The sequence below is a fragment of the Phyllopteryx taeniolatus genome, chromosome 10 (genome assembly GCF_024500385.1).
Source record: "Phyllopteryx taeniolatus isolate TA_2022b chromosome 10, UOR_Ptae_1.2, whole genome shotgun sequence".
NCBI lineage: Eukaryota > Metazoa > Chordata > Actinopteri > Syngnathiformes > Syngnathidae > Phyllopteryx > Phyllopteryx taeniolatus.
The window spans coordinates 24,758,770-24,773,901 of NC_084511.1; the positions used below are offsets into that span (position 1 = coordinate 24,758,770).

General features: G+C 38.7%; 1 protein-coding gene across 1 annotated transcript; it reads left to right on the top strand.

Annotated features, from left to right (window-relative positions):
* The first annotated feature begins 685 nt into the window (after nt 1-685).
* Nucleotides 686-14,365, top strand: LOC133485018 (uncharacterized). Its single transcript, XM_061788321.1, has 7 exons — nt 686-950; nt 1,114-1,271; nt 3,939-4,198; nt 4,377-4,464; nt 5,786-5,898; nt 6,223-6,366; nt 12,925-14,365. Exons 1-7 carry the CDS (start codon nt 860-862, stop codon nt 12,968-12,970), a joined length of 900 nt encoding a protein of 299 aa, XP_061644305.1. The 5' UTR covers nt 686-859; the 3' UTR covers nt 12,971-14,365.
* The last annotated feature ends 767 nt before the right edge of the window (nt 14,366-15,132 follow it).

Here is a 15,132-nt window from a genome sequence, read left to right on the forward strand (position 1 = left end):
ATGTTGACTACTGAGAAATGAGCATCTGCTACGAACAAACAAATGATTTATCTTGTTCTGCTGTCATGGATAAAGCTTATGTTTTATTTTAATTTTGGGAGGAATTAAAAAATATATATATATTCATAAAAATAGTATGACTATTAATACATAATTGCATAATATAATATGCTTTCAATATTTTATAATATATGTTTTTGAAAAGTCCCCCACACCAAACTTTCAGAGGCGTAGTAGTCACAAGAGTCAAAGATGGCTTTTGTCTCCCTCTGCTGGCAGTGAATATTATGACAGGCACCTTGAACACAGTGCTCATTTTCTTGTTTAAAAGGAGACACTATACTGTATGCATTTTTTTCCAATTTAAAACAAACACCATCACTTCTTTTAAGGTCGGCTAAAAGGTATTGTTTCCGAACATAAGTGTTATGTTTCATTCAACACAGAAGGTGTTATTACCTGCCAGCTGTATTTCCCTCAGGCATGGATTTTAATTTTATGTTTTTACAAAGGGGAAGGTGCTGACTCGCTGTAAATCCATTAGCCAAACTGCATGCTCGACACAACATGTCCCAACATTTTATACATTTTCTGCATACCTGTGTTATTAGTCACCTCTCAGGTAAATGTATTTAAAAAAGAAAAAAAGCAATGGACCTAAACACGTGCCAGCCACCTGGCCTCTTTGTTTTGAAACCAACTCACTCAGATTAACGTTGCAATGTGCCCTCAGTCCACACGCTCCAGTGCTGCTTGAATACTCCTCTGGGAGACGTCCAGTAGGTGTTGGAGCGGACCGAGTGCTTACACTGTAGGATCATGGGAAAGTAGAAGAAGTTGTAGATGGAAAAGGCCGACCATGAGGAGGTTTTTCCATGTGCAGAGGGATGAAGACTACAGTCAGATCCAGTATCTGACAGCCAAGTGCACGCATTTGGCTCGAGACAAAGGTAGACGGACACTTTATGTACCTTTAAAAGTTTATACAGTAAGTGCGCCATCATTTAAGTGCGAATACGGGAACATGATTTTAGTGTTTTAATCTGTAGTCCAGGAACACTTTCATGCTGTTAAAGTGATTCTGTGGTTGAGCCTACCTTCTCGTGTTTGCAGCTGTGTCAGACAGGGAGTTTCTGTTGTCTAGGGAAAGAGAGAAGAAGCTGCAGAATGACTTCCAAGCTGTGGCTGCTCAACTTTTCCACCTGGAGAAGAGCAACGTGGAGCTCAGGAGGACACAGGACCAGCTTATTGGCACGATCCAACAGCAGCAGGTGCAGATCGCTTTTATGAAACAGGCCAAATATCTTTAATTCATATCAGCACCACGTTGAATCCCTTCATAGATATCAAACTCCTGCAGAGGGCTAATTTTATCCCAGAAGATTCATGCATTATTCACTGAGAAATGTAATCTTCCTTGGCCTCTTCACCCCACTGTATATATTTTTTAAATTATATTAATGTCCCTGGCGGCACGGTGGCCTACTGGTTAGAGCGTCGGCCTCACATTTCTGAGGACCCGGATTCAATCCCTGGCCCCGCCTGTGTGGAGTTTGCATGTTCTCCCCGTGCCTGCGTGGGTTTTCTCCGGGCACTCCGGTTTCCTCCCACATCCCAAAAACATGCATTAATTGGAGACTCTAAATTGCCTGTAGGCATGACTGTGAGTGCGAATGGTTGTTTGTTTCTATGTGCCCTGCGATTGGCTGGCAACCAGTTCAGGGTGTACCCCGCCTCCTGCCCGATGACAGCTGGGATAGGCTCCAGCACACCCCGCGACCCTAGTGAGGAGAAGCGGCTCAGAAAATGGATGGATGGATGGATTAATGTCCCTCAATGGGAAGTTCAACTCCCACTCTGATGTATACTTTGTGTTGCATACCACACACAGAACCAGATTACTCACACAGAGGCATTTAAAGTGAGATTCATAGTGAAAGAGGTGCATGAAGAGTGCTGCAACACTTGAGCTGGGGTGGTCGACAGTAGTCTGTAAATAAACTAGCATCTCTCCAACAATTAGTTGCTATTTTTACATTTTTGTCCAAAGTGGGACTTGAACCTGTGTCCTATAGTTCTAAAGTAAAGTTTTGATATGATTTTAGTATTTGAACAGGACTCTGGCCAATGCATTCAGCTTTCATGTTTAGCTTTGAACAAAGGCTGAGTTGACACTGAAATGGAATAATTTTTTGGGGAGCACTGTAATTTCCCCATTGGGATTTTTTTTGTTGCAATTATTATCTGATCAAATATGTTCTTTGTTTAGCAGAAAGACATAAAATGAAACTACAAGTGGACATAGAACAGAGCCTTGTAGTATTCCACATGAAATATACAGTTGTTGCTGCTGGCCAGGAATAGAACCCGCGCCCTCTACATGAAAGACAGATGAGCCAGTACACTACTAGTGCACATGGAATATACTTTATAAATACAAAACAAGTTACAGAGGGCAGAGCCTTTGGTTACTCCACTTGGAATGTACAGTACAAATACAAATAGGAGAGGATGTAGGGAAGACCTTTGAGGTATTGCAAATGAAAATATACAGTATTAAATGAAGAAGAGGACCTAAGACAGATCCGTGTGGCATCCCATTTCTGACGAGTCTCACCTTCAATGGCAAGCACATAAATCTCAATAGTTTTTTTAAAACTTGTAACTGTGCTAGGATCTTTTTGACCATCTTATATAAATTTGTATATGATTAAAGACAGTGTATGTCTTATATGCCCATTGTATAATATGAACCGTCATCCACTGAAGCCTCATTCTTGTGTTGTATGTTTTCAACTGAGCAAAGAACACAGTGCACACTAGGCACCGTTCAGTGGGATTAGTGGTGAATCAGCAAATTATTGCTTCCAGAAAAAGGCTCTTTTGCACTCTGCCCCTGAATTCAAATGAACCATATAACATAAAAGAGGCCAATGAGGTTTAAATGGTCCAAATAGAATTTCAAAATAACCCGGTGCTGGATTTAACCTCACATTCTCGTAAAGTAAGGTTTAGAAAATGTACCCAAGAGCAGTAACAGTTAGCACCCTATGCTGCATTTGCTTTAATTACGTGTCAATGAGTGTACAACAGTTTAACAGTTTGTAAATGCAGAGGTTTTGCAGTAAATTGTCCAGGATTTTTTTAGGATATTTTTGACACACATCCAAGCGAGTATTAATACAAATGAATCATTTCTTTGATTTTAATTAGTGCATTATGTATTTAGATCGTTTTTGTGTTTTTCTGAATTGGAAATAAGTTGTTTTTGAAACCCATTTCCAGTTTAGCACTTTATCCCCCACTACGGAGATATTCTTAATAAACACATAAATTTGACAGGAATTTGGGCTGGCACGACAGACACTCACGCATCAGGTTTAGGCTTGTCTTGAGCTATGCGCTCAACAAAATAATTTACAGCGTTGCATCTATTTGAGTACTGCATCTTTCTATTTATCTATACGTCCATCAATCTCTACTCATTATCCATCTACAGACCATCCCCATCTACAGACTGTTCAAATGCAAGGTTTTTGAGAGTAATGAAACCAAGATCATTAATTTCTAAACTTTTTTTCACCATTAATGTGACCTATAACCTGTACAACCTAATTGAAAATATATATATATTTTAAAGAGGAGAAATAAAACACGAATGTGCACAGCCTCTTATAACTGGGGACGAGACTGCGTTTATAATTAACCAATCAGGTTGAAGAACTCAAGAACTTCATTCAGCTTCATTGAAGTACTGCAACAGCCGAAGTTTATTTGTGGTTAGTCAGAAGCACTTTAAATGGTGGCAGATGTGTGCTGACTCCCATTTAACACGAGTTTGAATTTGACAGGTTAAATCTGAACACAGCCATATCTCTTGTTATGAGAGGGTGTGCACACTTTTGCAACTACATTATCAGTTGTATATTTTTTTATAGGAGTTGGTGGAGTGGCTACAGCAGCGTGTGGTTTTCCTGGCGGGGGAGACTGAGCGCGATGCCGAGCTGCTGCGTCAAGTGTGCTCAGAGCTGCTGTGCCTTCAGAGCTCTGAGGCGCAGCTGGAGGGCCTGGCGGAGGAGCTGCACGCCAAGGCCCTGCTACAGCAGCGCAGGGAGGCCGAGAGCCTCGGGGCGGAGCTGCACCCCGAGGACCACCGTGGCGAAGCGCTGACTGATGGCCTCCAGGCGGACCTGGAAATGTAAACTATTATTCCTTTGGTTGTTGTTTCTCCACTGCGTCATACGGAGAGTTGTTTTAATATTTTGTCCCTCTAATGTGGTAACCTTAATATTAGGAACAGCTCTCAAGTAAAAAAAAGAAAAAAAAGAAAAAAATGTGAAAAATATGTACTGATGTGTTCCTCATGTCGCCAACAGTAAGACTGCAGAGCTGGATCAGCTTCGAGACGCCAACAAGAAGATGGCGGCGGAGCTGATGGATTTGCGCTTTGCACACGAAGAACAGGTAAACAATAACAACTAATAATGCAAAAATGATAACTCAGTCACTCAGAAATGTCATTTTTTTAATAGAAAAGAAAATGTTATCTTCATTGTAAAAGTACTGTGCAGTTCTTTAGAATTTCCAAGTGACCCCAGACTTTAGAACAGTGTGTACAGGGTATATATATATATATATATATATATATATATATATATATATATTATTAGATTATATTAGATTGTGCAGGTGTACCAAACATACTTTTGGTCTGTAACATCTTAATATTTCCATTATCTATGTAAAGGCAAAATTGTGGGTGTCAAATTGTGGTGTACTTAGTAGTGTCGATGATATTATTATTATTATTTTCATTATAAACTATATATGTCATGCATTTAAAGTAATTTAATATTGTAGGCCTATATAACGGTCAAAATGAGAATTATGTTTATAAAGGAAAATAGTTTCCATCATATAAATAAAACCTTAGCATGGATTTGATTTTATTATTTTAGCCTAGAAGCCAACACTATTAGCGTTATTACCTTTATAAAGGAAGAATTTGGGGATTTATTTTTTTAACCATCATATATAATAAAAACAACACAAATATGAGACATAGTATGCATTTGTTCCAATATATTATGGGCCTATTATACCACAAACAAAATGGGTATTAGTTTTTGTGAAGGCAAAATTTGGGGATTTCTTTGGATTGTGCTGGTGTACATGTAATGTCGTGTTGTGTCCCATCACAGAAATACAAATACAACTCTACAAACTATATTAAAAAATGTCATGCGTTTTTTACATCACATTGAATAACCCGAAATGACAAGGGAAACATTTTGAATAACAATTATACAGCAATAGGCTACTCTGCATTGCCTCTTTTGTCCAGCAGGTGTCAGATTTGCTCAACACTAACGCCCTTGTCTTCATAGAGAGATTCTAATGGAGGTTTAAAGTGCAAGTGTGGGTTATTTGTCTTTGTCAAGCGTGAAGCCAAGTTCCTCCAGAAATGATGAAACGCTAAATTAGCAGTCGGGGAAATCATGAAACATTCCTATCTGTCAAGATTTTCTTCTTTTTGTTTTTTTTTAATTTACACTTGACTTGGACAATTCCAAACCAGTCAATCAAACCACAAACCTTCCAAAATCTACAATTACCTTTCACTGCAAGTGCACAAGACAAGTTGCTTGTGTTAAAAAAAAAAAAACGTAATAAGAACAGTATGAAAGAGTCCCACACCTTGTCTGCTTTTTTGGGGGGGTTGACTACATCCTGGTTATTAGTGCATATTATAACAATAATAATAATGCATGATGTTGTTTCTGAGGTGAGAGCTCTGCGATGGGAGAATGACAGCGGTGCGAGGAAGCTCCAGGAAACGCTGGAGCAGTTTGAATGGCTGTGTCAGCAACAGCGCTACTGGATGGCGTGCGTCAAGAGGTGGGAAGCTGCCTGAACGCACCGAGGTCACATGGTCACGCTTAAGACACGTTTCCATGCAGCAGGCGTTGGGTTTTACAGCATTAAAATACTATGTTGTTATAGTGTAACTTGATTTAAATGAGGTTTGGCATCAAATTTAAGCAAAAAGCTGCATTATATCCACGCATTAAAGGCCCATGTTAGTCACACTACTTATTGACATATAGTGTGAATTACAACATATGTATGCTGTGTTATTATTCCTATGATTATTGGTCAAACTATAATAAAAACACGCAGAAAATTAACGTTAGTTTGATTGCAATTCATTTGGTTTTTCAGCTTCAAAGACTGCTTTATGGGGGAAAGAGAAAATCTGCTTCAGCAAGTCCGCACGCTGGAAAGAAAGGCCAAACAATGGAAGAAGTCAAACGATCACAGGCGCCGATCACACTGCCTTCTACAGGACTACGACTGCTCTAACAGGTTTATCGGAAAGCACCATCAACACTTTTTTTGTTTTTTTGCACTATTTTAATCGTTCAGAGTTTAGACATGATGGCAGACACTCGTATGACATTGAGCTATCAAAGTGCACTTCATACTCTACACAGGTTATGCGCAAAAATATAACAGACAAAAAAAAAACATCCATCTTATGTTCATTGAAGACTCTAAATTGTCCATCAGTGTGGCCCTACTCATACTTGTATAAAACATTTACAAATGTAAGAGATAATATAGCTTTCATGATGGCAACAGGCAATGGAAGAATTCACTTTACATTAATTGCTATGGGAAATGTTGACATTAGAAAAACACGGTCAGTGTCACAGAATAAACTCAGTTCAATTATTTTAGCTGGTCTACTCTTCAGGAAGATGATTGTCTTTGGGAAGACATCTGACGAGCATGAAAGGACTTGCGCGTGGAAAATGCAAACAGCATATAAAAACATAGTCGTTTAGCTGGTCAATTGGACAATCAACGCTGAAGACCAGTACAAAAAGAAATAACATAAATAAAACTGAGCTGGGTTTACCACAATGGATGATGATTGACTTTTGGAAGACTTTTTACAATCATAAAAGGACTTTTTACTTGGAAAATCCAAATAAGCATGTCCTTTAGACATTGAAAAAAAAAAAGCATTCTAAAAACATGGTGGAGTACCCAAAGAAAAAAATGTTAAAGTATTTAGTTGGTCGATTCTTGGACAATTAACACTGAAGACCAAAAACTAATCCAAAAACTTGAGCTGCATCGAGCCCAATGGAAGATGATTGTCTTTTGGAAGACTTTTACGATCATAAAATGACTTTTACTTGGAAAATCTAAACAAGCCTGTCGTTTAGACATGGAAAAAAAAAAACATTTAAAAACATGTTGGAAGACCCAAAGTGAGAAATGTTCCAGAATATTTAAAGAAAAAAAGCCTTCAGGGACAACAGACCGGTGGAGAATGTCTGGGTTTGGTTGCGGGATTGAAATAGAAGACTTAAAAAAAATAGAGCTAATATTCTGAGGCAGAGTGTTTCCTAACCTAAACGTGTTCTTTGAAGCTTTGCGGGCACTGGAATGTCTTCACAGTTTTTATGCTAATTAAGGTTTAGCTTAGCATATGGCCAGCAGTTATGGGAAGTAACAAAGTACAAATACTTATTTACTGTACTTATGTAGATTTTCCAGGTGTCTGTACTTTACTTGAGTATTAAGTCAGAGACAACGCTAGCTAGCTGATGGTATATAAAAAAAGATATATATATATATATATATATTATATATTAAAAAAAAAAGTTGAAACAATGACAACAACAGCTTAAGTACATTTCAATCTTTAGTTTTTTTAAACTTTTACTTAAGTAAAGGAGTCAAATCAGTACTACTTTTCCCAGTCTTATGTATAAGCACATGGACATCATATTCGCGGTTTTACAAGGGCCGACCCAGAGAGGGAAAGTGGGTTGACAATATGGAGGGAAAAAGTTCATCTGTTGCTGCATAGAAACACTCAAGACGTTTTTTATTTTATTTTATCTGACGGCTGCGTATATTAGTGAAGAAACAACTCTCTGAAGTCCAAACTGTCTTTACCAGGCAGGCGATGCCTGCATGACGCAATCAATCTTTAGTCAAAGCAATTGTGAGACCATCAACATTTGACAGTTTATTCTATTGCTGGCAGTAAATCTGATTCATTTCCAGTGAGGGTTGGACTCTGCCAACGCTGCCCTTTGTCACGATTTTGTTCATGAACTTTATGGACAAAATTGCCAAGTGCAGCTGAGTTGTTGAAGGGATCCAGTTCGGTGGCCTCAGTCTTGCGTCTCTGCTTTTGTAGTTGTGTTGGTCCCATCAAGCTGCGATCTTTAATCTCGTTGGAGCGGTTCGCAACCCAGTGTGAAGCGGTCGGGTTGAGAATCAGGGCTTCCAAATCTGAGACCGTGGTCCTCAGTTGGAAAAGGTACTATATGACGGTACTATGGACCATATCAAAAACCCCTGATCCTGCGCAGTGCCGCTCTGTGCGGTCGCACGCTTCGCACATGCCAATTACCGCCACTGATTGTACTACACGTTGGAACTTTGTGACGGCCATAGAGCTTCTCATACTGGCACTGAACTGCAGTCAGGGACAGTCAAACTTCTTGCCAGGTGGCAATTTTGCAACGCTGCTCAATGTCAACTGGCTAGTCATGGGCAAGGGAATGATACACTTACAAAAACTGCAAAAAGGACGTGTACAGTGAATGTTGCCTTTTTTAACATTGTCGAGGATGAAAAACATAAGCCTATTTTGACAAACTAAGGAGTAGTAAGTGCAGATATCGGTTTAGCTAAAAAGTTGTCAGAAAAATAAGTGCAGATACCTGAAATATCTACTTAAGTACAGTAACATAGTATTTGTACACAATTACCTCCCACTACTACCTATAGCCCCACCCTACTGCTGTCATGCAATTTACTTCCATTAGTGGTACATACAAAATAGACAGCAGTGATAAATGTGCATTTGATCACCGACAAACACGTAGTCAGAAGCTAGACCCCCGAGCCAAACGCTAATAGAATGCGTCTGTGCTATATCATCGTGTCTGGAAATAAACATTCACTTATTATTTTAGCGAACACACGGCACGCAAGTAGGAACTGGGACGTTAGCACTGACGCTAAAGCTAACACACGAGACCGCTAGAGCAGGTGATCCGAGGTCACCGTCGCATCAGACTTATTGTTACAAGTCAGGACAACATGATTTTTGAAAGTGTTATCTTAAGGTCACATTACAACACCATGTTCCTTTAAAGGTCGGTACGTAAATAAAGACGAGGAGTCTAGGAGGACTTTTTGATTATTTTCTTTTTTCGCGGCCATCCTTCAACTATAAAGGGGCTTTTCGGAGACGTCTGGAACGCGACGACACGCAATTCTCGAGAGTGAAGTAGAAATTTAAAACACGGAGATATTCATCTGAGGACGGCTCTGAGTTCCCACGTGGATTTGTCACGCAGCCGAGGCCCTGGAGTCTAATCAGTCTTTTAGTTTACTGTGTTTATGTGGGGCGACTTTTGATTGAAACTCTTGAACGCAGCACGAAAACTCCTAGCAAGCATTTACACACACTGACAGTGACTTAAAAAGAAGTATGTCGGGTTTTTTTTTATTTTTTTTAAGCCAATGTTTGAAATATGTAAATAAGAAGACGTTTGATAGACATCGCAACAGCAAGTCATCAGATTTTGCTTTGAATTTTGGGCAATGGAGCCACATTAGCTTCTCGTGGCCCAAATCCCAAACCATCTTTCCAAGGCAGCAGAGATGACTAATAACAAGCACAGGCTGCTGATTTTTTTCATTCGCCTCTGTGCGCCATTCTACTGCACCTCTTACGCTGGCTCTGCTGTGCATTTGCTCGGGATAATTATTTAGATTGAGTGCAGATGATATTTTTTTCTCTTTTTTTTCTTTTTTTTTTTTAAATGATAGAGAGAAAGACACTCTTACTGGAGGAACAGGGACCGCTGGAGGGAAAATGTTAGGATGAAAGAAAATTCTAGCTTCTTGCGCACATGATTCCGAGACCATTCAGAGTAGATCATCAGAAGTCTAACACAATCCATTCCAGTAGGATTTTTTTTTTTTATACCTTTGATTGGAAATAGATAAATCCATTTGAGGGTTGTTTAATTCATTAGTGTGCCGGGAGACATCATCAGGTGTGCCGCAGGAAATTATCCAATTTCAACTCAATTAGTGCAAAAAAAATTACTTACTTACGACACATAACGTATCTTGGTTCAGCTTTCTATGCCATTGACATATAGTGACAGGCAGAACAATTCAATGGCAGAAGGTGCAATTAACCTGTTGCAATTCATAAAGTAGAATTTTTTGTTGCTTTGTGTTTTTCATTTGTGAGTAAATTGAGACGAGATCATTGTTAAGTACACACTCTTTACAAATGTGAAATTTGTGTCTTGGCTTGATTAAGGTTGGGAAACACACTGGTTTAAGTCACGTTTTATAGTTGTAGTATAGCATAGTTACTGTAGGGGTTTAACAGTACCAAAAAAAGCAATAGTACATAATAGGACTGTTTTCATTTACTATTAATATAAAAAAAATCGACAAATTTAGTATTAAAAGTACAGTTCATAACTGTCTTCAACCTATTAAATTAAATTTCAACATAATAACACATTTTAGCATAATCAATAGTTTAACAAAAATAATGTATACAAGTACCAGTTATTAATATTAAAACTTAAAAATAATTAAGTGTAAAAAATATTACTTTTGAGTAACACTAATTCATTAACTCCCCAAAAATGTGTTGTGAATATTTTTTGCATTGTTAATAGTCTTTTAAGCACAAAAAAATACATTCTAAAAGTCCTGGTTACTAATAGTAAGACTTAAAAACAAAGTGTGTAGAAAGTTTAACCTTTCATGAGTCTCACTACTTCAATAAGTAACATCGTAGCATAGTTGGTAGTCACCGAAGTATAAAAGTTATCATTAAGTTTTAAGACTAACAATACATTATTATTAATGAGATGTGCTAAAGGGGTTGAACTTTTGAAATCGTAAAACCTTGAAGTTACTTTTTTTTTCAGGCATAATCTTGTTATGGTTCTTGATTCATTTTTCCAATTTTGGACCATGTTTTCCGAGATATTTTACTTTAAATTTTCTGGTGGTCGTTTTTGAAAAGGAGGTCATATTTGAGACACATAAATGTGTTGATAGTCATGGGATGCTAGCGATTTTGTTCTTTTTCTAAATCGACATCTAGATAATATTTCTAATAGTTGTAGTGAGGCAGCATTAAAATAGCTCCACAAGCCCTATGACATATTGATGGCTGTGGGGGATGTTTGCTCGTGTTCCCCCCCGCCCACCGACTTTATCGTCTTCCAGCGTCTGCCTGCCGCCTCAAACTCTGAAACGGGGAAATTGACTTTGACACAAATACTGTCTCGCATTCAGGTGTTTACATGCCAAACATTTGTAGCCCCTCTTCTGCATGCAACCTCGACCCGACCATGAACTCCTGAGGACGATTTATGCTCGTTCTATCATTTAGACTTTATGAAGTTTTCACCACAATAAAGTCCTCGCTGACATCAGTGCTGGCATTCGTAAATCTCAGAGATACTCTATATACTGAATAGCGTGCGTAACTGATAACCTCTGGGTTGGGTATTCATTGTCTTAGCGTTTTATTGGTTTCTTTGGGGTTATGTTTGTCTGACATAATGGACATTTTTCTTTGATAAGACTGTCTCTTAGTGTTTCCAGAATCCGTTCCAGTCCCCAAAAACACTGACAAAAGAAAAGTAGGGTATCTTTTAAATGCACTCTACTATATTATACTTTAAACAGATACTCTAATAATATAATTAAATCAATCAAGAATTAAACAGTTTGTGCCTTATGATTTCACACATTCGTAGTGCAGCTCCTTCTGGTGTGCACGCCTTGGCCACCATGGGCAATATAATACATACATACGTATGCACACGACGAAGATAAAGAATATAAGCCTGTGCGTGTTGTTATATTGTCTGTCTACATGTGTTGCTGCACGGTTTGTATTCAGATACCAGTTACTAAAAGGGTTGTAGCACCGCAACATCGATACTACTTTAAATAGCCTGTCTATGGTGTTCACTATTCACCTATTTGTGTTTTTGTCAGTGGCACATTTCTTCATCAAGCCACTGAAAAACTCATATTCAAGCTTTTAATGCCCTTTCTACAATGCTCTAAGTTACCACAAGATGGCGCCAAAGCCCTGGGTAATCGGAAATTATTAATTGGTGTCAAAGAAATGTTGAAGTGATACATGCCGACTGTGATACTACCATTTATATATTATACATTTTATAGTTTAAGAAGGAGCAAAATTTATTTCACCGCATGTACATGAGCAGTTTTTCCAAATAAAAACAGCTGTAAGCCATTTTTTAAAGATGGATGGATATTAAAATATTTTGGGATCATATTTTGTGGTATGTTTACCATTTAGGCTACCAATATAGGCATTTCTAGGGTACCCCATCCTCCTTCCCCCACCCCCGATTGTTCGTGGCAGGCCTCGGTCCCTATCCCCCGCGAATAGTGGGAGTTTCTGTAGTAGTTATTAAACTGATTTTGGCTACTGGGAAGTTGAGGAGCTGTTACAAAAGTTCATCTAAGCCTTTTGGAAACAGGGATCGAACAGTGATTCCAGGTTGTAAAAATGCACTATTTTCCTAACCCGGTCATCCATCTGACTTTCTCCGTCCACCTCACCCTGGTTATTTATCGAAAAGTTGCACATGAAGAAAAATATGTTTTGTTGGAATCCTAAATGAGGAAGCTGTTTTCTTTTATGAGCACGTAAATTTGCAAGCAGAGGCCGCGTCGGCACATCTTCTCAGCACTTATTGGCACATATCTGATGCACGCATGATTCCTATTCCGAGTTCCCGTCACGCGCATATTTTCTGTTTATTGTTTTTGATCATCCTCGCTCACAGTTTATTATTCTGCCCTCAGGCAGGGAGTCCTATCAACAGATACCAAAAACCTCGTTGAGGATTAAAAGGTCTGCAACCAGGACGTCTCTTCTGCAAAGCACACTGCGGAATACAGTGGAAGCAGCAAAGAAGAACAAAAACATTACACTTTGTAGTTCGAGCACAATTGTTTGGCAGGAATTAACATTACCTGTACAGTGAATAGTTCTATTTTATGAGGGTGAATTAGTGAATTATATTATTTCTTTTGGGAAAAAAATGTTTTATATCTATAACAGCATCTATTCATATAGTTTAAAGACAATAATCTGCATTAACAAATAACACAAAATTATGAACAGTCGCACATGCCCATCACGTGTGCCCGAGCCTCTTCACATGGGTCACATGCTCCTGTAAACTATTCTGACCTTGTAATCATCTCTGCTAACAAGAGCAGGAAGACACCTGAGAATGTTATTGAGTAAGAAAATCCATGCCGGGTAGCAGCACCTGGTGCACAGAGAAGGACATAAACAAATTGTTGTGGTCCTGAAAGAGCCTCTAATGATCCTTCCCCCTGCTGAGAATTTGTTACGACTTAACTGATGATGCCATCCGTTCAGTTATCGCTTCCCCTTCTCCACTGGAATCTTTTGAAGTTGACTTTAATTAAGGTTTTCTGCCAAGTTGGCCTGACATTGCAAGCTTTTGTACGCCAGGACACTAAATTGTCCCCTTCAGCCAGTGATCATCGGCGGCGCTATGGGAAATTATCCAGTTCCACCTCATTTGTGAGAAAAATATTATTTCTTAATTACAAATATATCGCTGTCTCTATCTCTATCTATGCCAGTGACGTAGAGTGAAAGGCAGAACAATGAAATGCTTTTCCATTTGGTGGCGGAAGGCATAGTATACCTGGATATTCACCTGTTGCCATTCATACAACAGAATACGTACAGTAAGTCATGACTTCCTGCGAGTGTATGAGCTTTGTGTTCAAAAACACAGACTACACATTTTTACTGAGTAAGTCAATTTGTGGGTAAATTGAGAGGCGATCATCATTATTTTTATTTGGTGGTGTGCGGTGAGATTTTTCTTGTGTAAAACGGATGCCATGGCTCAATAAAGGTTGGCAAATACTGCCTCAAAAGTCATCTTTAGAGTTTGTTTATCCAATTATCTACCTTCCTAATTAGTGACCTGCTGTATATAGCTAGCTACCTGCTAATTAGCCCCCTACTTACCTACCTTTCAAGCTAGCTACTTACCTATCAAGCTAGCTACCTATCTAGCTATCAACGTTCCTACGCATCTACCTACCTAACTTACTTAATTACCTTACTAACTAACTAACTAACTAACTAACTAACTAACTAACTGTGGAACGTGTGTGGATTTGTCCCCGCTTTCTGTGAGTCGAGTAAGTAAAACAAATAAAATAAAAAATAAAAAAATCACTGGATTCATTTGGATTTGTGGATCAACTTAAAGTATCATTCATGTCATTCTGAAGCACGTGTGGGTGTCCTGCCTTCACCACATCCCCGAAAGCAAATATGTTGTCCAGATGGCAGCATTCAGTCACGGCGTCGGTCATGTGCGATCCAGATGACAGATGGATGGACGGACGGACGGACATGCAGTGAAATAGCCAAAAACAACTCTCAGGTGATGCAAATATTTTGGCCCTGAAAAAAAAAAAGCTTCCATGTCACAATGGTACTCTTGGGATGAGCATCTCTGAACTCCAGAGGTGGAATAGCTTAGATTTTGTTTTCATTTTGTAATGAATGCAAATTCCATCATAGCCAGGATACCGCTGTGACATGTCAGGAAAAGTTTAAGTTCTGAAAAAAAAAAGGTATACTTTACTACCTTTGCTTCTCGCATGTCTCAATGCTCTTTTTAAAATGTCAAGGTTCTTTATTTTTCATTGTGGCCAAGTAAATATACGTGGCAAACAAAATATGTAGCACCTGTTATTGAGATGTTAGTAATACAAACAAATGAAACCATATGCGCTAGCACTATGACCTAGTGGTTAGCATATACGGCTCACAGTTATGAGATAAGTGAGCTGCAAATAAAAGTGTTCTGGTTTTTTTCTTCTTCCCCCCACTTATGTGATGAATATTATTTTTTTGCTTTTTGAGTTGGGGGGCGGCAGTGATTACCGTCATTTTTTTCCTAAAAAATCTATCAAAAGTCAATAGCGCGTATACATAAAAACATATACCGG